Genomic DNA, 26,752 nt, shown 5'->3' on the forward strand with positions numbered 1-26,752 from the left:
GTGTGTGTGTGTCTATGTGTACCATCAGCCACTCCAGCTGCCAGTGTGTGTGTGTGTGTGTGTGTTATGTGTACCATCAGCCACCCAGCTGCCAGTGTGTGTGTGTCTATGTGTACCATCAGCCACCCAGCTGCCAGTGTGTGTGTGTGTGTGTTGTGTACCATCAGCCACCCAGCTGCCAGTGTGTGTGTGTTCATGTTACCATCAGCCACACCAGCTGCGTGTGTGTGTGTGTGTGGTCTATGTGTACCATCAGCCACCCAGCTGCCAGTGTGTGTGTGTGTGTTCCCATCAGCCACCCAGCTGCCAGGTGTGTGTGTGTGTCTATGTACCATCAGCCACTCCAGCTGCCAGTGTGTGTGTGTGTGTGTTCATGTGTACCATCAGCCACAGCTGCCAGTGTGTGTGTGTGTGTGTGTATGTGTACCATCAGCCACTCCACCTGCTGTGTGTGTGTGTGTCTATGTACCATCAGCCACACCAGCCAAGTGTGTGTGTGTGTCTATGTGGTACCATCAGCCACACCAGCTGCCAGTGTGTGTGTGTGTGTGTGTCTATGTGTACCATCAGCCACACCCAGCTGCCAGTGTGTGTGTGTGTGTGTGTGTGTCTATGGGCCATCAGCCACCCAGCTGCCAGTGTGTGTGTGTGTCTATGTGTACCATCAGCCACCAGCTGCCAGTGTGTGTGTGTGTACCACCCGCCAGTGTGTGTGTGTCTATGTGTACCATCAGCCCCCAGCTGCTGGTGTGTGTGTGTGTTCATGTGTACCATCAGCCACCCAGCTGCCAGTGTGTGTGTGTGTGTGTTCATGTACAATCAGCCACCCAGCTGCCAGTGTGTGTGTGTGTGTGTGTGTACCATCAGCCACTCCAGCTGCCAGTGTGTGTGTCTGCACCATCAGCCACCAGCTGCCAGTGTGTGTGTGTGTGTGTCTATGTGGACCATCAGCCACTCCAGCTGCCAGTGTGTGTGTGTGTGTGTTCATGTGTACCATCAGCCACCCAGCTGCCAGTGTGTGTGTGTGTGTGTCTATGTGTACCATCAGCCACCCAGCTGCCAGTGTGTGTGTGTGTGTGTGTCTGGTACCATCAGCCACCCAGCTGCCAGTGTGTGTGGTGTCTATGTGTACCATCAGCCACCCAGCTGCCAGTGTGTGTGTGTGTGTGTATGTGTACCATCAGCCACCCAGCTGCCAGTGTGTGTGTGTGTGTGTGTCTATGTACCATCAGCCTCCAGCTGCTGCGTGTGTGTGTGTTCATGTGTACCATCAGCCACTCCAGCTGCCAGTGTGTGTGTGTGTGTGTGTGTATGTGTACCATCAGCCACTCCAGCTGCCAGTGTGTGTGTGTGTTCATGTACCATCAGCCACCCCAGCTGCCAGTGTGTGTGTGTGTGTGTCTATGTGTACCATCAGCCCACCAGCTGCCAGTGTGTGTGTGTCTATGTGTACCATCAGCCCACCAGCTGCCAGTGTGTGTGTGTGTGTGTTCATGTGTACCATCAGCCACCCAGCTGCCAGTGTGTGTGTTCTATGTACCATCAGCCACACCAGCTGCCAGTGTGTGTGTGTGTGTGTGTATGTGTACCATCAGCCACCCAGCTGCCAGTGTGTGTGTGTGTGTGTCTATGTGTACCATCAGCCATCCAGCTGCCAGTGTGTGTGTGTGTGTGTGTGTCTATGTACCATCAGCCACCCAGCTGCCAGTGTGTGTGTGTGTGTGTGTCTATGTGTACCATCAGCCATACCAGCTGCCAGTGTGTGTGTGTCTATGTGTACCATCAGCCACCCAGCTGCCAGTGTGTGTGTGTGTGTGTGTCTATGTACCATCAGCCACCAGCTGAGTGTGTGTGTGTGTGTGTGGTACCATCAGCCACCCAGCTGCCAGTGTGTGTGGGTTCATGCCATCAGCCACCCAGCCCAGTGTGTGTGTGTGTGTGTGTGTGTATGTACCATCAGCCACACCAGCTGCCAGTGTGTGTGTGTGTGTGTCTATGTGTACCATCACACCAGCTGCCAGTGTGTGTGTGTGTGTGTGTCTATGTGTACCATCAGCCACTCCAGCTGCCAGTGTGTGTGTGTGTGTGTGTGTCTATGTACCATCAGCCACACCAGCTGCCAGTGTGTGTGTGTGTGTGTGTGTGTCTATGTGTACCATCAGCCACACACCAGCTGCCAGTGTGTGTGTGTGTGTGTGTGTCTATGTGTACCATCAGCCACACCAGCTGCCAGTGTGTGTGTGTGTGTGTCTATGTGTACCATCAGCCACTCCAGCTGCCAGTGTGTGTGTGTCTATGTGTGTACCATCAGCCACACCAGCTGCCAGTGTGTGTGTGTGTGTGTGTTCATGTGGACCATCAGCCACACCAGCTGCCAGTGTGTGTGTGTGTGTGTGTCTATGTGTACCATCAGCCACCCAGCTGCCAGTGTGTGTGTGTCTATGTACCATCAGCCACACCAGCTGCCAGTGTGTGTGTGTGTGTGTCTATGTACCATCAGCCACACCAGCTGCAGTGTGTGTGTGTGTGTGTGTCTATGTACCATCAGCCACCCAGCTGCCAGGTGTGTTCATGTGTACCATCAGCCACTCCAGCTGCCAGTGTGTGTGTGTGTGTGTCTATGTACCATCAGCCAATCCAGCTGCCAGTGTGTGTGGTGTTCATGTGTACCATCAGCCACTCCAGCTGCCAGTGTGTGTGTGTGTGTGTCTATGTGTACCATCAGCCACCCAGCTGCTGTGTGTGTGTGTGTGTCTGTGTGGTACCATCAGCCACTCCAGCTGCCAGTGTGTGTGTGTGTGTGTTAAGGTACCATCAGCCACTCCAGCTGCCAGTGTGTGTGTGTGTCTATGTACCATCAGCCACTCCAGCTGCCAGTGTGTGTGTGTGTGTGTGTTCATGTGTACCATCAGCCACCCAGCTGCCAGTGTGTGTGTGTGTGTGTTCTGTACCATCAGCCACCCAGCTGCCAGTGGTGTCCGCCAGTGGTGTGTCCACACCACCCACGCCAGTGTGTGCCCTGGTGTGTTGCCATCACAACCAGCGCCAGTGTGTGTGTGTGTCTATACCATCAGCCACCCAGCTGCCAGTGTGTGTGTGTGTTCATGTGTACCATCAGCCACCCAGCTGCCAGTGTGGTGTGTGTGTGTTCATGTGTACCATCAGCCACCCAGCTGCCAGTGTGCGTGCACCATCAGCCACCAGCTGCCAGTGTGTGTGTGTGTTCATGGTGGTGTGGGCACCATCAGCCACCCAGCTGCCAGTGTGTGTGGTGTGTGTGTGTTCATGTGTACCATCAGCCACCCAGCTGCCAGTGTGTCGCATCACCACAGCGCCAGTGTGTGTGTGTTCATGTGTACCATCAGCCAGCCAGTGTGTGTGTGTGTATGTGTACCATCAGCCATCCAGCTGCCAGTGTGTGTGTGTTCGTGGCCAACAACACCAGCCAGTGTGTGTGTGTGTGTTCAGGTACCATCAGCCACCAGCCTGCCAGTGTGTGTGTGTGTTCATGTGTACCATCAGCCAACCCAGCTGCCAGTGTGTGTGTGTGCATAGAAAGCTGCCAGTGTGTGTGTGTGTCTGGCAACATCAGCCACCCAGCTGCCAGTGTGTGTGTGTGGTGTGTGTCTATACACCAACCAGCTGCCAGTGTGGTTCATGGCACCATCAGCCACTTCAGCTGCAGTGTGTGTGTGTGTCTATGTACCATCAGCCACCCAGTGTGTGTGTGTGTGTGTGTCTATATGGCCCATCAGCAATCAGCAGCCAGTGTGTGTGTGTGTGTCTGCACCACACACCAGCTGCCAGTGTGTGTGTGTCTGCACCATCACACCCAGCTGCCAGTGTGTGTGTGTGTGGGTCCATGTGTACCATCACACCCAGCCAGTGTGTGTGTGTGTGTGTGTTCATGGGCACCATCACACCCAGCTGCCAGTGTGTGTGTGTGTGTTCATGTGTACCATCAGCCAGCTGCCAGTGTGTGTGTGTCTCTGTGTACCACATCAACCAGCTGCAGTGTGTCTATGTACCATCACCAGCTGCCAGTGTGTGTCACTGTGTGTGTGTGTGTCTATGTACCATCAGGCCACCCAGCTGCCAGTGTGTTCATAAATATCACCCAGCTGCCAGTGTGTGTGTGTGTGTGTCTACCATCACCATAGCTGCCAGTGTGTGTGTGTGAAGTTCATGTGTACCACCACACCCAGCTGCCAGTTGTCCTCACACCAGCTGCCAGTGTGTGTGTGTGTGTGTCTATGTACCATCAGCCACCCAGCTGCTAGTGTGTGTGTGTTTGGTAACACCAGCGGCCCACCTGTGTGTGTGTGTGTGTGTGTGTGTGTGTGTGTCCTGTGGGCCACAAGCTGCCAGTGTGTGTCATTGGTTCCGTGGGCCACACACTCCAGTGTGCGTGTGTGCCACACCAGCTGCCAGTGTGTGTCCCCTGGGCCACACCAGCTGCCAGTCCCAGTGCCACCACGCGTGGTGGTCTCAGGCTGGTGCCACACACCAGCTGCCAGTGTGTCCTGTGTGGGCCAACACCAGCCAGTTGTCACCAGCCGTGTGTGTCCCTGCCGCTCAGCCCCAGTGCCACCTGTGGCCACACCAGCCGCCAGTGTGTGTTGTCCCAGCCACCCAGCTGCCAGTGTGTCTCCGTGGGCCACACCACAGTGTGTGTCTCCCCCCCAGTGTGTGTCCTGTACACACCACATGCCAGTGTGTGTCCCTCCGTGTGCCACACCAGCAGCCAGTGTGTGTCCCCCCCTGTGGGCCACACCAGCTGCCAGTGTGTGTGTCCCTCCCGTGCCACACCAGCTGCCAGTGTGGTCACCCCCCGTGGGCCACACCAGCTGCCAGTGTGTGTGTTTCCGTGGGCCACACCAGCTGCTGGTGTGTGTGTGTCCTCCGTGTGCCACCAGCAGCCAGTGAGTGTCCCCCGTGGGCCACACCAGCTGCCAGTGTGTGTTCCATGGGCCACACCAGCTGCAGTGTGTGTGTGCCTGTGGCCACCAGCTGCTGGTGTGTGTTCCTGTGGCCACACCAGCTGCCAGTGTGTGGTTCGAGTGGGCCACCCAGCTGCTAGTGTGGTCTCGTGCCACACCAGCAGCCAGTGTCCCCCGGGGCCACACCAGCTGCCAGTGTGTGTGGTGGCCACACCAGCTGCTGGTGTGTGTGTTCCCCACACCAGCTGCTAGTGTGTGTGTTCCTGGGCCACACCAGCTGCCAGTTGTGTTCCTGGGCCACACCAGCAGCCAGTGAGTGTCCCCCTGGGGCCACAGCTATGTGTGGGCCACACCAGCTGCTAGTGTGTGTGTTCCGTGGGCCACACCAGCTGCCAGTGTGTGTCCCTCCAGCCCAGTGGGCCACACTGTGTCCCCGGCCACACCAGCAGCCAGTGAGGTCCCCCTGCCACACCAGCTGCTGGTGTGTGTGTTCACACACACAGTGTGTGTGTCCCCTCCGTGGCCACACCAGCAGCCAGTGAGTGTCCCCCCGTGGGCCACACCAGCTGCAGTGTGTGTTCCGTGGGCCACACCAGCTGCTAGTGTGTGTGTGTTCCGTGGCCACACACCAGCTAGTGTGTGTGTCCTCCGTGTGCCACACCAGCAGCCAGTGAGGTGTCTCCCCCACCCCGTGGGCCACACCCATGTTAGTGTGGTGTTCCGGGGCCACACCAGCTGCTAGTGTGTGTGTCCCTCCGTGTGCCACACCAGCAGCCAGTGAGTGTCCCCCCGTGGGCCACACCAGCTGCCAATGTGTGAGGCGTGTGTACACCCTGGGCCACACCTGCTGCCTGTGTGTCCGCCCCGTGAGCCACACCTGCTGCTCTGGTCCCCCCCGTGGGCCACACCACCAGCTGCTAGTGTGTGTGTCCTCCGTGTGCCACACCAGCAGCCAGTGAGTCCCCCCCCCGTGGGCCACACCAGCTGCCAATGTGAGTGCACACCCCACCACACCTGCTGCCTGTGTGTCCCCGTGAGCCACACCTGCTGCCTGTGTGTCCCCCCACGTGTGCCACTAGCAGCCAGTGATTGTGTACCCCCCATGGGCCAAGCCGCCAGTGTGTCCTCCCCGAGGCCACGCCAGTCTGGTGTGTGTGTGTGTGTGTGTGTCCTGTGGGCCACAACAGCTGCCAGTGTGTGTGTGTGCATATGTGAGTTCCGTGGGCCACACCATGCCAGTGTGTCTCTGGGCCACACCAGATGCCAGTGTATGTGTGTGTGTGTGTGTGTCACGTGGCCACACCAGCTATCTGTGTGTGTGTGTGTGTGTGTTTGTGTCACACCAGCTGCTAGTGTGTGTTTGTGTCCCCCAGAGTGGGCCACACCAGCTGCCAGTGTGTGTTTGTGTCCCCCACATGTGGGCCACACCAGCTGCCAGTGTGTCTCCCGTGGGCCACACTAGCTGCCAGTGTGTGTCCCGTGGGCCACACCAGCTGCCAGTGTGTGTCCCGTGGGCCACAGATGCTAGTGTGTGTCCCGTGGGCCACACCTTCTAATGTATGCGTGTCCCGTGGGCCACACCAGCGACCAGTGCGTGGCCGGGCCACACCAACTGCCTGTGTGTGTGTCCCGTGGGTCACACCAGCTGCCAATATGTGTCCCGTGGACCACCAGCGGCAGTGTGTGTGTCCCGTGGGCCACCAGCTATGTGTGTATGTGTGTGTGTGTGTGTGTGTGTGTGTGTGTGTGTTTGTGTGTGTGTGTGTGTGTGTGTGTGTTCCGTGGGCCACCAGTTGCCAGTGTGTTTGTGTGTGTTTCGTGGGCACACCAGGTGCCAGTGTGTGTTTGTGTGTGTGTGTGTTCCGTGGACCACCAGCGGCCAGTGTGTGTGTCCCGCAGGCACACCAGCGGCCAGTGTGTGTGTGTGTGTGTGTGTGTGTGTCTCCCGTGGGCCACCAGCTGCCAGTGCGTGTGTCCCGTGGGCCACACCAGCGGCCAGTGTGTGTGTGTATTCCGTGGGCCACACCAGCGGCAGTGTGTGTGTGTGTCCCGTGGGCCACACCAGCTGCCAGTGCGTGTGTGTCCCGTGGGCCACACCAGCTGCCAGTGTGTGTGTGTGTGTCCCGTGGGCCACACCTCCCAATGTGTGTGTGTTCCGTGAGCCAAACCAGGTGCCAGTGTGTAAAAAATAATAATAATAATTAACGGTTTATTGAAAGAGCTTGGCAGCCAGAAGGCTGAAAATATACAGTTACATATTTGGGGAATGGGTTACGAGTTACAAATAATATACAAGTGACATAAGTGACATAAATAAGACATATAATAACTTAGATGGGGATCAGCTCAAACTACAGTTCATTTCAACATAGTGACAGTGTAGGAGCAGTGTTTACTGGGAGTGAATACACTGATTTATTACATGTTATTGATAATTTTTACAATGGTTGGGACTGGGCTGTATTCAGTTCGTGCACGTATATGGGCTGGATGCGGTTGTGGTGTCGAACAGCAGAGATTCTCGGACAGGGGATCTCAGGTGGTAGTAGGGCCGGTGTGTCGGGGATGGTGTAGAAGCTTCTTACCAAATTTGCAGATGGGGCCGTAGTGGTCGGTGAGAGTCGAAAGGGTCAGTGTGTTGAGCGCTTCTTGATATGTGGAGTAGGAAAGGGAAGATAATCTTGCATGCCCTCTTTTTTGCACTTTTCTGGGGTGTTTACGTTGTGTGGCATTTAGGAGGAAGACCAGGTGGGTGTTATTATTATTGTGTATAATAATAATATAATAATAATATATATATATATATGTATACATGTATATATATATATGTATGTGTATGTAATATATATGTATATGTGTATATGTAATATATGTATGTTAACGGTTTATTGAAAAGAGCTTGGCAATGAGAGGCTGAAAATATACAGTTACATAATTTGGGGGAATGGGTTTCGAATTAAAAATATTATACAAATAACATAAGTGATATAAATAAGATATATAATAACTAGATGGGGGAAAAACAAACTACAGTTCATTTCAACATAGTGACGGTACAGAGAGTAGTGTTTACTGAGGTGAATACACTGGTTTTATTACAAGTTATTGATAATTTTTACAATGGTTGGGACTGGGCTGTGTTACCAGCGTCGGTTCGTGCACGTATGGGCTGGATGCGGTTGTGGTGTCGAACACCGTATTCTCAGGCTGAGGATCTCAGGTGGTAGTAGGAGCCGAACGTGAGGATGGTGCAGAAGTTTCTTAACAAAATTTTGATGAGGTCTCGTGGTGATGGTCAGTTAGAGTCAGAAAGGGTCAGTGTGTTTGAACGCTTCTTGATATGTAGAAGTAGGAAGGAAGAATAATCTTGCATGCCCTCTTGCTTTTTCTAGGTGTTTACGTTGTGTGGCATTTGGGGAGGGAGACCAGGTAAGGGGAGGTATAGGTGAGCTTTGGAAGTATGAATGTTGAGTAAACACTGAGGAGCTCGGGTGCAGGAACTCCGAGGACTTGAGTCGGCGGAGGAAGTGGGGGCAAACTGGAGGTTGACCTTCACTGACGTGTGGTTTCAATTTAGTTTGTTGTCTATGGGTGACGCCGAGGAGCTTCGTGGAATCTACAACCTGGGGTGCGTTGGGACCTGAAGTAATGTGGAAGGGGTGGGACAATGTCGGAGAGGTTGATGTGCTAACCATAGTCTTAGTATGGTTGATGTGACGTGGTTGTTGGTGGCCCAGTTTTGGAGACTGTTCAATAAATCTGAAGAACGGTATAGTCAGGGCAGAATCGTTGGCGCTGATCCCAATGGTGGAGTCGTCGACATATTTCCAGCGAGCAGGGGTTTCTCTTAGGGCATCATTGATAAAGCATAAGGAAGCAGAGGTGATCCCATCTTGGTGCCTTAGGACGCCACAGGTGGTGACTGAAAGGTGGAGACAGCCCCTCAAGCTTGGCGTCAGTCGCAAAGAGAATCTGGCAAGCCATGGTATAAGACTTCTCGAAAACCCAAGGTTAATAGCTGTTAATGATTATATTGTGATCGACTGGAGTTAGTCTTTAGTGAAATCAAGCCAGAAGGCGACAGCTACAGACGTTTTTCTTTTTCTCGAGATGGCGGTATATGTAATCGAAAGCTATTAAAGACAGTAGTGGTGGAGGAAGTTTTCATATTGCCAAATTGCTGAGATCTACGACTCCTGCAATATCATATAAGCCAGTCGAACACAAAACTTTCACAGATTAAGGCTGGGTATTGGGGTGCGATTGCAATAGGTCGTAGCTGGTTACAGGATTGTGGGCTGGTTGACTTGGGCACTGGTGATACATAAGGAGTCTTTGATCAGCTGGGCATCTGGCTTGACAGAGAGAAGCGTTGATGGTGGAGCATGAGGTAGCAAGCTCGGGGAGAACTCCTTGAAGAGTTTCATTGGTAAGACCAGCCAGGAATTGGTGAGCACAATTTTAGTTTGTCCAGACGTTTTGCTACTTCAAATTCTTCTACTAAGTCAGTGGGAAGAGGGGGCTGGTAGGTAAGCTGGGAGAGTGGTTGTGTGTGTCAAGCCAGGGGAGCGTCCTGGCATATAACTGGCAAAATGGTTGCTGGTGCTCAGCTGCGTCAACACGCAGTAGTGAGATGGCTAAGGAAGGGGAGGGGATGTGTGTCTTGTTGTTTTAGTCACCTGGCGGTTCTTTAAGCTTACCATACCATTGACTGATGTTGGTCTGCTTCAAGGAATTTGTGGTGGTTGGGTAGTGAGACTTCTTTGCAGTGCATATTTCGCGGATGACTCGGTTCTTGAAGGGACCTGTACCGGATGTGGTCATTGAGATGAAAGGCTCTGTCTCTCTGTTGCATAAGTCTTTTGATCCGAGGTGTGATCCAGGGCAGAAGTCAGCTGGGTGAAGATCTGACGGACTTCTCCGGGGAAAAGTGGTGGTGAGCTTCACGTGGTGGTGTTGTATAATTTTTCCAATTGGTTTCCCACGTCATCCACATAAAGTACTTCCAGTCCAGGGATGGTGAACTATCCACTGCCCGAAGAGCTACTGCAGAGTCAGTAATCGGCCTGTAGGTCTTGATGTGGTCTCTGTACTTGAGTGGGAGTGGCAGCTGGGGACCAGAGCACTGATAAGTGTGTGCTACACCCGATAGGGAAGGCATTGGTTGAGTGGTTAGGACTGGTCCGCTAAGTCCAGTTAAGATAAAGGTCAAGGGTATTTTGACCGTGTGTGAGAAGTTCACAACTTGTGATAGTGACAACTGGTCCTGGATTCAGTGGTGTCAATTTCATTATAATCGTACCAATACTAACCTTGGCATGGGTACCTAACTTTCTGAAGGTGGTCTAGAGGTGGTAGCAGATGATTGAAAAGAGTGTCTCTGGTGGGTGAGCAGGGCAGATGGTATGCACACAGATTATGATGGAGAAGCAGTGTGGCAGCGGGTGGGCGTGGCACAGCATTACCCATAATGCTTCCATCTGCTGGGACTTGAACATCAGGCGTGACAGGCGTGGGTCATCTTGACAGAAGAGGGCAACGCCCCTCAAGCGCCCTAGGTGAACGAAGGTGATGAAAGTTGATATCACTCAATATGGCCGTTTGACACAATTTGCCAAGCCTCACATATGGCAATGACGCTTCATGGCTGACTGACCTGACTGTGGTTACGCCAGCTACGTTAAACTTGTTAGCTAGGGAAGTGGCGTTGAATAGCAATAGAGGCGGAATCATACCACCATATCCGTGGAACTTCAGTGTAATGGTACGGTCTGTCAGGGGTGGTTTTATCCGGTTTCCTAGTGGAGATTCCCTACCCGGTCTAATGGGCTTATGTGTATAGCGGCCCTGTCTCAAGCTGCGTTAGGTGGAATAATATATATATGTAATAATAATAAATAATAATAATAATAATAATAATAATAATAATAATATATAATAATAATAATAATAATAATAATAATAATAATAATAATAATAATAATAATAATAATAATAATAATAATAATAATAATAATAATAATAATAATAATAATAATAATAATAATAATAATAATAATAATAATAATAATAATAATAATAATAATAATAATAATAATAATAATAATAATAATAATAATAATAATAATAATAATAATAATAATAATAATAATAATAATAAATAATAATAATAATAATAATAATAATAATAATAATAATAAATAATAATAATAGTAATAATAATATAATAATAATAATAATAATTGACGGTTTTATTAGAAAAGTTCTGCAGCCGAAGGCTGAAAATATACATTGGACATAAATGACAATACATACATTGATTGATTTAACAAAAGCCTTCATTAGAAGGTAAAGACATACGGTGAACATATAGATTAATGTAGGTGTTGAACAGCAAAAACGTAGTGTATTAACTCCCTCCCAGATAGTTATGAGGGGCCTCACGAGGTGTAGTAATTCCCTCCCAGATGTATGACGGCCCTGTCTGCGGCTGCGTTCGTGGAATAATAATAATAATAATAATAATAATAATAATAATAATAATAATAATAATAATAATAATAATAATAATAATAATAATAATAATAATAATAATAATAGTAATAATAATAATAATAATAATAATAATAATAATTTACGGTTTATTGAAAAAGTTCTGCAGCCCGAAGGCTGAAAATATACATTGGACATAAATGACTTATTACATACATTGGTGGTTTAACAAAAGCCTTCATTAGAGAAAGGTAAAGGAACATACAGTGAACATATAGATTAATGTAGGTGTTGAACAGCAAAAACGTAGTGTAGTAACTCCCTCCCAGATGGTGTTATGAGGGGCCTCACGAGGTGTAGTAATTCCCTCCCAGATGTGTTTGGAGGGACCTCAAGTGGTGTAGTAGTTCCCTCACAGATGATGTTATGAGGGGCCTCACGAGGTGTAGTAATTCCCTCACAGATGGTGTTATGAGGGGCCTCACGTGGTAGTAATTCCTCACAGATGGTGTTATGAGGCCTCAATTCCCTCACAGATGGTGTAGGGGGCCTCACGTGGTATAGTAATTCCCTCACAGATGGTGTTATGAGGGGCCTCACGTGGTGTAGTAATTCCCTCACAGATGGTGTTATGAGGGCCTCACGTGGTGTAGTAATTCCCTCACAGATGGTGTTATGAGGGCCTCACGTGGTGTTAGTAATTTCCCTCACAGATGGTGGTGTTATGAGGGGCTCACGTGGTGTAGTAATTCCCTCACAGATGGTGTTATGAGGGACCTCACGTGGTGTAGTAATTCCCTCACAGATGGTGTTATGAGGGGCCTCACGTGGTGTAGTAACTCCTTCACATATGGTGTTATGAGGGGCCTCACGTGGTGTAGTAATTCCCTCACAGATGGTGTTATATGAGTGAGGTGTGGTTCCAGGCCTTCCTATCGTAGACGGATTAACACATCGCTGGTTGTTGGGTCTCACGGGCCGTTATCACTGGGTACCTGGGACCTCACTGTGTGAAGGTTAACTTGGGTACTACTGTTACTGTTGAGTTGTTCTCACTGACTTAAGCACTGTTCACCACTGTTCACCTCTGTTTAACACTGGTTCCATTACTTTCCTAAATGAAATAGTAACTTCTGGCGAGAACATGTGGGGAGGAGGGTCCAGGGGAGGGAGTTGATATGGGCCAACATAACAGTTGACCTGGCTGCTCCGAGAGGAGCGCCAGGTACGTCTTGACACTTGGGTGGTCAAGGATGTTGTGTGTGAGTGTGTGTGTGTAAGTGTGTGTGTGTGTGTGTGTGTGTGTGTGTCCCGTGGACCACACCAGCGGTCAGTGTGTGTCCCGTGGGCCACACCAGCGGCCAGTGTATGTCTCTCTCCCGTGGGCCACACCAGCGGCCAGTGTGCGTGTGTGTGTGTATGTGTGTGTGTGTGCGTGTGTGTGTGTATCGTGTGTGTGTGTGTGTCCCGTGGGCCACATCAGCTGCCAGTATTGTGTGTGTCCCCGCAGACCACACTAGCAGGGTTATGTGTGTGTACCGTGGGCCACACCAGATGTGTGTGTGTGTGTGTGTGTGTGTGTGTGTCCCTGGGCCACACCAGCGATCAGTGTGCGTGTCCGTGGGCCACCCAGCTGCCAGTGTGAGTGTGTTTGTCCGTGGGCACACAGCGGCAGTGTTTGTGTGTGCGTGTGTCCTGTGGGCCACACCAGCGGCCAGTGTGTGTGTGTGTGTGTCCGTGGGCCCACAGATGCCAGTATGTGTGTGTGTGTGTGTGTGTGGTAGTGATTTCAAGTAGGCCACACTGGCTGCCAGTGTGTGTGTTAAGTGGACCACACCGCGGTCAGTGTGTGTCCTGTGGGCCACCAGCTGCCAGTGTGTGTGTGTGTGTGTCGTTGGCCACACACGGTGCCAGGAATTGCGCCGTGGGCCACACACACACGGTGCCAGGAGTGCGCCACTGCGGTGCCGGGGTGCGCCACACGGCCGGGTGCGCCACACACGGTGCCGGGTGCGCCACACACGGTGCCAGGTGCGCCACACGGTGCCGAGTGCGCCACACGGTGCCGGGGTGCGCCACACGGTGCCGGGGTGCGCCACACGGTGCGGAGTGCGCACACGGTGCCGAAGGTGCGCCACACACAGTGCCGGGGTGCGCCACACGGTGCCGGGGTGCGCCACACGGTGCCGGGGTGCGCCACACACGGTACCGGGGTGCGCCACACACGGTGCCGGGGTGCGCCGTGGGCCACACGGTGCCGGGGTGCGCCGTGGGCCACACACGGTGCCGAAGGTGCGCCGTGGGCCACACACGGTGCCGGGGTGCGCCGTGGGCTACTGCCGGGTGCGCCGTGGGCCACTTACACGGTGCCGGGGTGCGCCGTGGGCTACGGTGCCGGGGTGCGCCGTGGGCCCCACGGTGGGGTGCGCCGTGGGCCCCACACGGTGCCGGGGTGCGCCAAATGGGCCCCACACAGTGCCGGGGTGCCGTGGGCCCCACGGTGCCGGGGTGCGCCGTAAGGCTTTACGGTGCCGGGGTGCGCCGTGGGCCCCACACGGTGCCGAAAATTAAGCCGTGGGCCCCACACGGTGCCGGGGTGCGCCGTGGAGCCCACGGTGCCGGGGTGCGCCGTGGGCCCACACGGTGCCGGGGTGCGCCGTGGGCCCACACGGTGCCGGGGTGCGCCGTGGGCCACACACGGTGCCGGGAACACCGTGGGCCACACGGTGCCGAGGTGCGCCGTGGGCACACACGGTGCCGGGGTGCGCAAATGGGCCACACACACGGTGCCGGGAATTGCGCCGTGGGCACACACGGTGCCAGGGGTGCGCCGTGGGCCACACACACCCCAGTGCCGGGGTGCGCCGTGGGCCACACACGGTGCCAGGGTGCGCCAAGTGGGCCACACGGTGCGGGGTGCGCCGTGGAGCGCACACGATGCCGGGGTGCCGTGGGTGCGCCGTGGGCCACACACACGGTGCCGGGGTGTGCCAATGGGCCACACACGGGTGCCGGGGTGCGCCGTGGGCCACACACGGTGCCGGGGTGCGCCGTGGGCCACACACGGTGCCGGGGTGCGCCGTGGGCCACACACGGTGCCGGGGTGCGCCGTGGGCCACACACGGTGCCGGGGTGTGCCGTGGGCCACACACGGTGCCGGGGTGTGCCGTGGGCCACACACGGTGCCGGGGTGTGCCGTGGGCCACACACGGTGCCGGGGTGTGCCGTGGGCCACACACGGTGCCGGGGTGTGCCGTGGGCCACACACGGTGCCGGGGTGTGCCGTGGGCCACACACGGTGCCGGGGTGTGCCGTGGGCCACACACGGTGCCGGGGTGTGCCGTGGGCCACACACGGTGCCGGGGTGTGCCGTGGGCCGCCTGGAGTGCCAGGGGTGCCGTGGGCCACTGGGTGCCAGGGTGTGCCAGCCGGGCACTGGAGTGCCAGAGAGGGTGTGTCGTGGGCCACCCTGAGTGCCAGGGGTGTGTCGTGGGCCGCACAGGTGCTGGGGTGTGTCGTGGGTACCCCTGAGTGCCGGGGTGCGCCGTGGGCCACACACGGTGCCGGGGTGCGCCGTGGGCCACACACGGTGCCGGGGTGCGCCGTGGGCCACACACGGTGCCGGGGTGCGCCGTGGGCCACACAAGGTGCCGGGGTGTGTCGTGGGCCACACAAGGTGCCGGGGTGTGTCGTGGGCCACACAAGGTGCCGGGGTGTGTCGTGGGCCGCACAAGGTGCCGGGGTGTGTCGTGGGCCGCACAAGGTGCCGGGGTGTGTCGTGGGCCGCACAAGGTGCCGGGGTGTGTCGTGGGCCACACAAGGTGCCGGGTGTGTCGTGGGCCACCAAGGTGCCAGGGTGTGTCGTGGGCACACAGGTGCCAGGGGTGTGTCGTGGGCCACACAAGGTGCCAGGGGTGTGTCGTGGGCCACACAAGGTGCCAGGGTGTGTCGTGGGCCACACAAGGTGCCAGGGGTGTGTCGTGGAGCCACACAAGGTGCCAGGGGTGTGTCGTGGGCCACACAAGGTGCCGGGGTGTGTCGTGGGCCACAGGTGCCAGGGGTGTGTCGTGGGCACACAAGGTGCTGCCAGGTGTGTCGTGGGCCACACAAGGTGCGAGGGTGTGTCGTGGGCCACACAAGGTGCCGGGGTGTGTCGTGGAGCCACACAAGGTGCCGGGGTGTGTCGTGGGCCACAAGGTGCCAGGGTGTGTCGTGGGCCACACAGGTGCCAGGGGTGTGTCGTGGGCCCACACAAGGTGCCAGGGTGTGTCGTGGGCCACACAAGGTGCCAAGGGTGTGTCGTGGGCCACACAGGTGCCGGGGTGTGTGTCGTAAAAAGGTGCCAGGTGTCGTGGGCCACACAAGGTGCCGGGGTGTGTCGTGGGCCACACAAGGTGCCGGGTGTGTGGGGCCACACAAGGTGCCAGGGGGTGTGTCGTGGGGCCCACACAAGGTGCCAGGGGTGTGTGTGGGCCACACAAGGTGCAGGGGTGTGTCGTGGGCCACACAAGGTGCAAGGTGTGTCGTGGGCCCACACAAGGTGCCGGGGTGTGTCGTGGGCCCACACAAGGTGCCGGGGTGTCGTGGGCCACACAAGGTGCCGGGGTGTCGTGGGCCCACAAGGTGCCAGGGTGTGTCATAGCCACACAAGGTGCCAGGGTGTCGTGGGCCACCTAGGTGCCGGGGTGTGTCGTGGGCCACACAAGGTGCCAGGGTGTGTCGTGGGCCACACAAGGTGCCAGGGGTGTCGTGGGCCACACAAGGTGCCGGGGTGTGTCGTGGGCCACACAAGGTGCCAGGGTGTCGTGGGCCACACAAAGGTGCCAGGGGTGTGTCGTGGGCCACACAAGGTGCCGGGGGTGTGTCGTGGGCCCACACAAGGTGCAGGGGTGTGTCGTGGGCCACAAGGTGCCAGGGTGTGTCGTGGGCCACACAAGGTGCAGGGGTGTCGTGGGCCACACAAAGGTGCCAGGGTGTGTCGTGGGCCACACACAAGGTGCCGGGGTGTGTCGTGGGCCACACAAGGTGCCAGGGGTGTGTCGTGGGCCACACAGGTGCAGGGTGTGTCGTGGGCCACACAAGGTGCCAGGGGTGTGTGTGGGCCACACAAGGTGCCAGGGGGTGTCGTGGGCCACACAAGGTGCCAGGGTGTGTCGTGGGCCACACAAGGTGCAGGGTGTGTCGTGGGCCACACAAGGTTTCCAGGGTGTGTGGGGCCACACAAGGTGCCAGGGGTGTGTCGTGGGCCACACAAGGTGCCGGGGGTGTCGGGGCCACACAAGGTGCCAGGGTGTGTGGGGCCCCCACCAGAGGTGTGTCGTGGGCCACACAGGTGCCAGGGTGTGTCGTGGCACCCAAGGTGCCAGGGGTGTGTCGTGGGCCACACAAGGTGCCGGGGTGTGTCGTGGGCCCAGAGTGCCAGGGGTGTGTCGTGGCCACACAAAGGTGCCGGGGTGTCGTGGAGCACACAAGGTGCCAGGGTGTCGTGGGCCACACAAGGTCCCGGGGTGTGTCGTGGGCACACAAGGTGCCAGGGGTGTGTCGTGGGCCACACAAGGTGCAGGGGTGTGTGTGGGCCACACAAGGTGCCAGGGTGTGTCGTGGGCCACACACAAGGTGCCAGGGTGTGTCGTGGGCCACACAAGGTGCCAGGGTGTCGTGGGCCACACAAGGTGCAGGGTGTGTGTGGGCCACACAAGGTGCCCAGGTGTGTCGTGGGGCCACACAAGGTGCCAGGGGTGTAATAGGGCCACACAAGGTGCCAGGGTGTGTCGTGGGCCACACAAGGTGCCAGGGTGTCGTGGGCCCACAAGGTGCCAGGGTGTGTCGTGGGCCACACAAGGTGCCAGGGTGTGTCGTGGGCCCCCAAGGTGCCCAGGGTGTGTCGTAGGCCACACAAGGTGCCAGGGTGTGTCGTGGGCCACACACAAGGTGCCAGGGTGTGTCGTGGGCCACACAAGGTGCGTGTGTCGTGGGCCACAAGGTGCCAGGGTGTGTCGTGGGCAACACAAGGTGCAAGGTGTGTCGTGGGCAACACAAGGTGCCAGGGTGTGTCGTGGGCAACCAAGGTGCCAGGGTGTGTCGTGGGCAACACAAGGTGCCAAGGGTGTCGTGGGCCACAAAGGTGCCAAGGGTGTGTCGTGGGCCACACCAAGGTGCCAGAGGTGTGTCGTGGGACACACAAGGTGCCAGGGTGTGTCGTGGGCAACACAAGGTGCCAGGGTGTGTCGTGGACGCCTAGGTGCCAGGGTGTGTCGTGGAGCAACACAAGGTGCCAGGGTGTGTGTGGGCAACACAGGTGCCAGGGTGTGTCGTGGGCAACACAAGGTGCCAGGGTGTGTCTGGGCCACACAAGGTGCCAGGGTGTGTCGTGGGCAACACAAGGTGCCAGGGTGTGTCGTGGGCAACACAGGTACGTGATTCAGATGGGGTACCGTTATTATAAACCTTTCCAGATTAATTAGGAGAAAAGAAGGTAAGTGGAGGGAGTGGAGTCGATAGGCGACGTAGGTACATGTAGTTAATCTGCTGGTCAAGGAAGTAGGGAGACTATCATCAATATTTCTTCCGTCAAGTATTGCACGAGAAGAAACCGTTTTGATCCAGAATGTACCGCGATAGTGGGCGAGTTTTTTTTTGAGGAGGAGGAGGAGGATTGGTGTTATCAGCTGTGCTCCCAGAATGTCACTGTAAATAATGTAACATTTTTGTATCACTAGGCACCGTCTCCCTCTGAAGTTGCTTAAGGGTTCAAACCACGAGGAATCCCCCCATTAATATTCAAATTACCCTTAAAGTAGTACCTCCCAGACAAGAGTGCTAGGCTCGTGTACCTAGACTTTTTCATCTTGGTAGTGAAATGTTAGTACAGGAGGACACCCGAGCATCAAGAAAACCGGCCATATTCAGTACCGTCACTAGATCCCAGGCCTCCGTAGTTAAGAGGCGCGAGCACACACTACCTTAACGTGTATTGATGCGCTACAGGTATCCAGTAAAAAGAACTGAAGGAGATTTATTAAAATTTATTTTATATGCGGCACAATGGAAAGAGGAAAAACTAGTTTAAATCTTCAGTAAGGATTTGGTTCACTGTACTGGATATCCAGGTGGGCGTGTATGAAGGAGAGGTATTCGTGGACGGGCGTGAACACCTGGTGGCTCTTGTGTCGTTTGTGGTAGCTCTCGTCACTACACTTGTTGAGGCTGTGACCCACACCCATCACGTACCACTTTTCACTGTCGAATCTCTCCTTCCCATATGCGTTGATGATGCGCGAGTTTGAAGACTCGTATTTGTTAGACCTGGTGTTGCCGTATGGGTATCCGTGCTGGCCAGTGTGGAAGGGATCATCAGTATAAAATTGTGCTTTCCGACATACAAGTATGGGAGTAGAGTCGTCCTGAAAGGAGGAGGATAGCATTACACTAAATTATGAAGAGCATCTTAAATAACGTATCTACAAAGATTAATTATGTTTTTTACATAAACTAGACTTTATAATAGCTGTCCAAATGTTGGGATTCCTCTGCTATATTTTTTATTATTAAACATTCACAAAAACACGAACGTACAACGAACTCAAAATTATTCTAACAAGAAAAAAACTAACATTTGAATAAAATTTAACGAAGACTAATACATGGCACCTTTCGTGAAGTAATTACTAGAAAGTAACCTCCGTACAGCTTGGGAGCGACACGACTGATAAGCATGACAGCCAAATGCTTACGACTGTTTTTTTTACAGGAATTAGCCCACCCGGGCACAGGTCGAACGACCTATAACGGGGCCTGGGGGGATAAAAACTAAAAATAGAGAAGAAAAAGGTTATACCGTGTTAATCTACACCCACAGTACTGGTAGTTTATCTCTTCAACACAGCAAGTTGAAGCTCTGATGGGCTATAGGAAGGTCGTAGCTCACGGTTCATATTTTATATAATAGTCAAAGGCACCAAACTGCAGAGAAACCCTACGATACTGATCATTTGTATAATATTCCTAATCATAACACTGCGTCAATACGTCACGACACAGTGGTGGTGGTGTTGCCCTGTATGTTGATATGAAGTATAGCACTTCTAAGACGATTTAAAGGTTCCAGAGGAATTCATGTGGAGTGGTTTTCACTAAATTCCGTAACGACACGAAATATCCTAGTACGAGTAATCTACAGACGACCCCACACTATTGTAAGGAACTTTATAAATTTTCGGAACTTCTCTTTCATTAGTTTACAGAGGAAACTTTGCTACATCACAGAAGATTTCAACCTTGACCTATTAAAATCAGGAACTGGCACCTCAGTAATAGTCTATTACTAATAGACCTCTTATTACCTGTCATTTGAAGCTGTTCAACACGATAACCAAACCCACCAGAGTAACTGCCACTCTGATAGTGAAATTATTTACAACAATACCTCGGAATACTTCCCAGTTTTTGTCATGTATAAATCAGTCAAATCCTGAAAGATCTAGTTGTTTCAATAAAATACAAAGACTACTGCGCCGACAAGAAGCTCCTGCTTGAAAACGACCTAATGAATGCTGAGTGCGATCTTGTTGGTCTGAGAACCCTAACGTGAGCTGCTGCACTTCTCTTGCACCTTCAGTGCTTGCTTTGATAAATGTTTCCCCTCAAGACGAGGTTAGTAAAAACTATCTTACTCTAAACCCTATTTTACAAGTGGAATCAAGGCAATGATAAAAGAAACTACAAAGAAAATTTGCAAAAAATCAATATCTTTCGGCGATGCTTACCGAAGTATCAGAAAAAGAGTAACCTTAGACATTAGAAATGCCAGACGTAGCTATTACGCAAATAAGCTCCAGTCAGCATCAGGCAACCGCAAGGAAACTTCCCTGCTTTTATGATAAACGATTCAGTTGTAACGGAACCCTCCCTCATTAACAACCACTTCAAGTACTTAATGGTAGCAAAAATCTTGCAAAGAGCGTCCCTAATCACCACGAGGAATTAAAGCCTACCTGCAAAGCAGAAAGCAAAAGGAGTTCTTATCCCTTCACGGCAGAGGAATTATTGACCACAAAAATGCAGCAGCAGGCAAAGACAATATACCAATGAGCATCATTAAGAAAGTAGCCCACTTATTACTACCTGTTCTACACATATGTTGTAACTCCTTCACTAGTGGCGTCTTTCCGGATGAACTAAAAATTGCTCAGTTCACCCAGCAGATAAAAATAATCTGGGGATAATGGTCTTTTCAAGAATTACCACCCCATATCAGTCCTCCCAGCTTTAGGATACTGGAGAAGCTAGCGTGGAGTAGAATATTCCTTTTGCAGTGTCAATAACATTCTTAGACTCCGTTTGGATTTAGAGCTGGAAGGTCGACTGAGAGGGCTCTGCTATCCCTGACCAATGACCTTTTAAAATCCTTTGCCAACAGTCAGTTCAGTCTGAATATTCCTGGATCCTCTCTAAAGCCTTTGATACTGTCAACCATACCATCCTCCTGTCAAAGCTTGACAATTACGGCGTTAGGGGCTGTTAACGCTCATAGGAGCATTATTGATTTGTTGTTGGAGAAATAAACCCATAACGATGACGCGTACCATATAATTCGGTCAAAACCTGTTAAAGAACAATTCACATAAAACAAATGCTGTTATCTCAAGACATAGTATGAGTAATACAAACAATATAGTGTCAACATCTTAAATAAAACTAGTGTTACAACTGTTGATACATCAGGAAACAATTTGTATATAATCAAATACAGTACATAAATATACTTATTAAAAAGTTATTTAGAGTTTTTAGATGATTTAGTAGTTCACAATCACACTCGCGTTTTAGAGTCTAGGGTTTGACCAACGAGAGCTGGTGTAATATCTTCTTGGTATATGTTAGGTGGACGAGAGCTGGTGTAATATCTTCTTGGTATATGTTAGGTGGACGAAAGGTGTTCTCTCCTGCAGGGAACGATATACTGCCTCTGAGAGCAATCGTAGCCCTAAGCGACGACCATCTGTTTTATATTTAAAACACCTCGGCAAATTCGTCGTCGTCACCCTCTCTTTCTCTCTCGTCTAGTTTATCTTATTGTGGCTCTCTCTCTCTGTCTGTGTGTGTGTGTGTGTGTGTGTGTGTGTGTGTGGGGGGTAACAGGGGCTTATCCCACAATTGGTTTACCTCGTATCTGTAACAGGAAGCAGTATGTCTGCTATAATAATCCATCTGACTTCACCAATTTTGCATGACGTCCCTCAAGGCGCCATTTTCGGTCCTGTATTGTTCTTACTGTACATAGACGATAAAGTTCACTCTAGCAATCCTAGAATACAGCTTATATGCAGACGATAGTAGTCTATGCCAGCAACTCTTCTCCGTTCCTTGAGAACTATGAACACTGAATTGAGCAAGTGAGGACCTACCACCAGACTTGGACCCCCTGAACCTTGGTAATAGTCTTCAAACGTGAAGAAAATACTAAATTCCTTGGGTTTATTGTTGAAAAGAAACTTGGCTGGAGAAACCACATGCAAGTCATTCACAGTAAAGTCAATAAACAGTGCGGTAACCTGTATCGCACTCTTCAGTCACTTACAATTAAAAATTTATTATCTTGTTTACCAATACTTGTTACACACACTAAGGGAGTTCTGGCTCTTCAAAAACACAACCCCTTATTACTGTACAAAAGAGTGGTGTGGACATTGACCTAACAGAAAACCTGATCACACTTCCGAACCATTTGCTAAATTGAAAATGTTAAAATTCGAGGATATTAACACCTACTGCTGTGCCCTATTTGTTTATAAATCGGTCAATCACTTGATGGACAATAATTATTTCCAGTTCCGGAATAAGAGATACAACTTAAAGACACCCAGAGCGCTCCTCAGTCCCAGACCTCCATAAAATATCATGGTTGGAAGGGGTGGACCAACTTGCCCCCACCCATCCGAGCAAAGACTAAACTCCCTTCCATTAAATCTTAAAGTATCTCTTGTCCAAGTATTAATATTTTTGTAAAACCTACTTTACATTCCTACCTTTATTGTACCACCAAAACCGGTATAACAGAAATTCTCATGTAGACAACTAGAAATTACCATTGCAATAATTAGATTTGCCGACAAGAAATGATGCCGACAGTTCTGTCCTCTTGTTCCACGTTAATACAACCCACGTTGTACTGATTCCCTCATCATATTTATGTATATCAAACACCACTGTAAAATATGTATGCACTTCTAATATAAACGAAAACAAAAATAAAAATATAAATAATGAATTGATAATCGTGGTAACATTCAGATAGGTTCTTACTACCACCATCTTACGTCAACTATTACAGTCGATACTAAATGTAACCCTTCTTCCTCGATATAAATGTACAGTATATATCAGGTGCATTCAAGAGATCTTAGGCTCTCAACTGGTTCAGCCATGATGATATTAACGACTCTGTATCGGTCTTTCTGGTTAAATAATCTTTCAATACAAGGTTCTTGCAGGACTCGGCAGCCAAGAACCATATTGGTGTTCATAGTACAGCGGCATAGCCAAACAATTGTGCATTTTATGATGAAAGCATCTACGTTGGCACAGATATAGAGTAATACATAGTAAATATCTTCAGATATGGAACCACTAGAACAGGGGTTCTCAACCGGGGGGGAATTTCCCCCCCTCAGGTTTTAAGGGGGGGGGGAAACTGATACTAATATGGAAAAAATAAAGGATTTTCAGTATTATATGCATAATATTTGGAATGCACTTTTTGAGGCAGACAATCTTGGAAAGGAGGGGGAATGACATTCTGACATATGGTGAAAGGGGTTTATGGGGCAAACAAGGTTGAGAACCACTGCACTAGAAACTCAACCTCTGTGGGCGCCATATTGAATTTCAAGATGGCCGCCGTTCAGGATATGCTAAACTATGCGCTTCTGTTTTTACGGTTGCATATTTCATTCCAATGCATCAATATACATAATCCGGGTTACGAAAATTATTTGTGATAGTTTTCGAAGTTTATTACAGTGAAAAAGACAAGTAAAAGCATTACTGGAAAATTAACATACAAATTTTCCGACCTCCAAAAACTTAATTTTTTTTTCTTATCATTCGGCTATTGAGGCCAAATCTCTAGATATTTGGCCTTAACAGCCACCTTCACAAAGTCCAGTGCATTTAAGTGCAGCTTTTTTGCACCTACACTTGCCACCAGTGTTTTCTGCAACGGCAAGAGATGAGCTCGTGGCATGACTGACACTTCAGAGTGTGGTCCAGAGTGGTTCCAGCTCATCACCCGACTTCATCCAACCCCAGTCACATAGTGATGGCAGACTGACTAACGCTATTGTGGCCTGTCCCCAGATATGTCCAGCCTGATAAGCAGTTCTCTTTATGTGCTGCTCCAGAGCTGCTCGTGTTGGTGGGAGATGCTCCAGTGATCTTGATTTTCTTGAAAACAGTTTCTTTCTCAGCATGTTCACGTCACAGCATGTGCTCGCACGGTCATAGAGCAGCACGATGGACCTCTCCAATGACGACAGGATACCATCAGGTAGCTCACTTGGGGTGGAAGCCAGACTGAGGAAGGCGGTTGTCACTTCCGGAAATGCATTCCATGTGGCCCAGGCTGCCTTCTTGCTATGACCTGTAAAGGCAGATACCGTGTCGCAGCCCGTTATTGCGTTTAACACTGGAAGAGCTCTCGACTTCTGAAGTCCCAGGGCCTTTGCAATCTGATGTGCTGCTATGTAACGTCGATTCTTTCCTGTGCCAAAAGTAAGCCGTATTTCATCTAGTATCTCACTCCATTCATTCGCTAGACCAACTGTAAGGATGACAACATCTGTATCGACGGTACGAATGAGTATTCACCTATGACCACATTCCAAGGCATCAGCTGCATGAACCATCATCCTAGTGTCGGCCTCTTCGTGGTTGCATGGTGCCAACTTGGCAGTGTCCTTCCGGGGTGGAACAGGGAGTCCCGGTTTCTTGTCTGACAACCAGCTGTTTACTTTCTTTGACAACCAACTGCATAACCTGTTCTGACAGGAAACTGAAGAGTTCCTCTTTGTTGTCACTGTTGCAGAAAAAGTTTTGCCAGTTGCTAGGTAGAGGACCAGAGGCAGTGACCCGTCTTCGAATGCCCTTGCCACGGTCGAGATCGATATTCGAGCTGTGATTCAATATAGGGAATGAATACAGCTGTGCTGTATTCTTGAAATGTCCTACTGCCTCCTGGCTTCATTTCCACAACGGCAGGTCCATCGAGTATAATTGAGGTGACATGTGGAGCGTCAGTGATCTTGTCAGCAAGCTGTTCAAGGGGTGTGAGCAAGTCGGCCTTCTTGATGAGGCGGAGTTTCCCATTACTGGAGTGTGCTGGTGGATAGGCCTGGTTTTCATGCTTGAAGAATTCGTCCAAATCATCCTCTCTTGTTTGACAGGCTATGTAGAGCCTGGAGAAGAGTCCACAGTCGTCTTTTGCGAAGGCTAGTTGCTGCTTACTCCAAGTTGGAGACTTGGATTTCATATAACTGAATAGTGTTAGCTTGTTGAGCTTAATAGGGTCACCAATAGGATTAGACTTGTCTTCAAGGAATTGTTCTCGTCCAAGCTTGACAACATTTTGCACACTCTTCATGGCTTCTGGACACAGATTTCCTGTGTATGAAGAACCAATAGGTCAGCACTTCTTCGAATGGGTTTCCCATTTCTTCCACGACAAGTGGAAGCGTTTCACATCCTGAAGAAACTTGTCCTGCGTCGTGTTGGTTTGCTCATGATGGTGGAAGTTAGCCTTGGTTTGCTCAGCTTTATGCGACGATTCAAATTCAGCAATGACCCGTGCTACTTCTGTACCTGCAACCATCCACCGTCGAAGTGCACTAGGGTTTCCAGTCAAACCGACTGCACCACCATCACCTTTAATGCAGGCATTGTTCTGCTCATGGGCCTGGTCTAGTGCTACTGCAGAAAAACGGCGGGCTGTCTTTTTTGCAGTGAAATGTCCAGTTTGAAACATTGCAGCCACATCAGGATGCTGATCCGAGAGCTCGTCATGTCCTTCAGGTGGACTGGAACCCACCGAGAATAAGGAGTATGATCTAAGGCGAAGAACCACTGACAGTTCAGCCAGAGCATCCATGTATAGCGAGAAGTTGGATTCTCGTAGTGATCTAACAAACAAAGATACTTAGCTCTAAGTTGAGGGTGGTTGCCCAGTACTGAAAGGACAACATTCAGCCCTTTGCCGACACCAAACTCTAGGGACTCCTGACCATCACTTTGGGCATCTTCAGTGTATTTGCCATAAGCCTTGTGCTGTAGGATGTTCAGGGTTGCTGCGGTTATCTGATGGCCTCGCCTGGTGAGTGTGACGTAAGCAGCCTTTAGGAAAGAGTTCGCAGTTCCCATTTTCTTTCTTCCTATAGTCTATTTCCCTATGCTTTGCAGTATTAGACGGTCTCGCAGGACAGACAGTAAAGTGGTGAAACCTGAATTTTTTTTTCCTGGATTCGCCCCTGATTTATAGCGGCCACTCAAATCCAGTATCGATTGGTTCCATATCTAAAAATGTTCATATACCATTACTCCATCGCTGTGCCAAATTTGGTGCTTTCATCATTAAATGCACAATTGTTATGAAAATTGTAGCTATGCCGCTCCACTATCAAGGCCATCGAGTAATACGAGTTTTATTAGTACCGTCATGATACAAACTTAAAACCTTGTTAAGAGACTCCCCAGCTTGACAACAAAGACCAAATTACGAGACTCCTCAGCTTGAGAACAAAGACCAAACTACGACTCCCCAGCTTGACAACAATGACCAAACTACGACTCCCCAGCTTGACAACAATGACCAAACTACGAGACTCCTCAGCTTGACATTTCTATCTTCGTGACGTTAGGCTGGACTGCTAGAAGTGTGCAGCACCAGGTGACGGCTTCATCTGTCAACGACGCCAGATTTATCGATATTGATAGATAATGAAACAACCTAGCCAGAAAAATACAGATACCGAGTCGATAAAAATCACATGGCTGAGCCAGTCGACAGCTTGAACTCTTCAAGGCACCTGATATACAGTATATTTATCTCAAGGAAGTATTATGTAACATTATCTAGAATAGTACACATAGCATGGTGGTAATAACACATGAGAAGGTTACCACGGCTACCACTTGGATATTTATTTATCATCCGTCGTACCTTTTGATCATCTTCAAACGATCAGAGCAAGCGAGTTGTCAAAATAGAATGGACCGACCTTACAGATAAGATAAAAAACAGTCCAGTAGAAGTTAACAGTAGAGAAAGA

The 26,752-nt window shown here is 51.2% G+C and overlaps 1 protein-coding gene across 1 annotated transcript in view; it reads right to left on the minus strand.

Moving 5' to 3' along the window:
• Nucleotides 1-18,450: 18,450 nt before the first annotated feature.
• The window catches only part of LOC121861101, a 56,558-nt gene continuing 48,256 nt past the window's right edge, over nt 18,451-26,752 (minus strand). The window contains exon 16 of the mRNA XM_042358662.1: nt 18,451-18,835. Within this exon, the coding sequence (XP_042214596.1) occupies nt 18,506-18,835 (330 nt within the window). The 3' untranslated portion in view covers nt 18,451-18,505. The remainder of the gene's footprint in view (nt 18,836-26,752) is intronic.

The sequence above is a fragment of the Homarus americanus genome, unplaced genomic scaffold (genome assembly GCF_018991925.1).
Source record: "Homarus americanus isolate GMGI-L3 unplaced genomic scaffold, GMGI_Hamer_2.0 scaffold52806, whole genome shotgun sequence".
NCBI classification, from domain to species: domain Eukaryota; kingdom Metazoa; phylum Arthropoda; class Malacostraca; order Decapoda; family Nephropidae; genus Homarus; species Homarus americanus.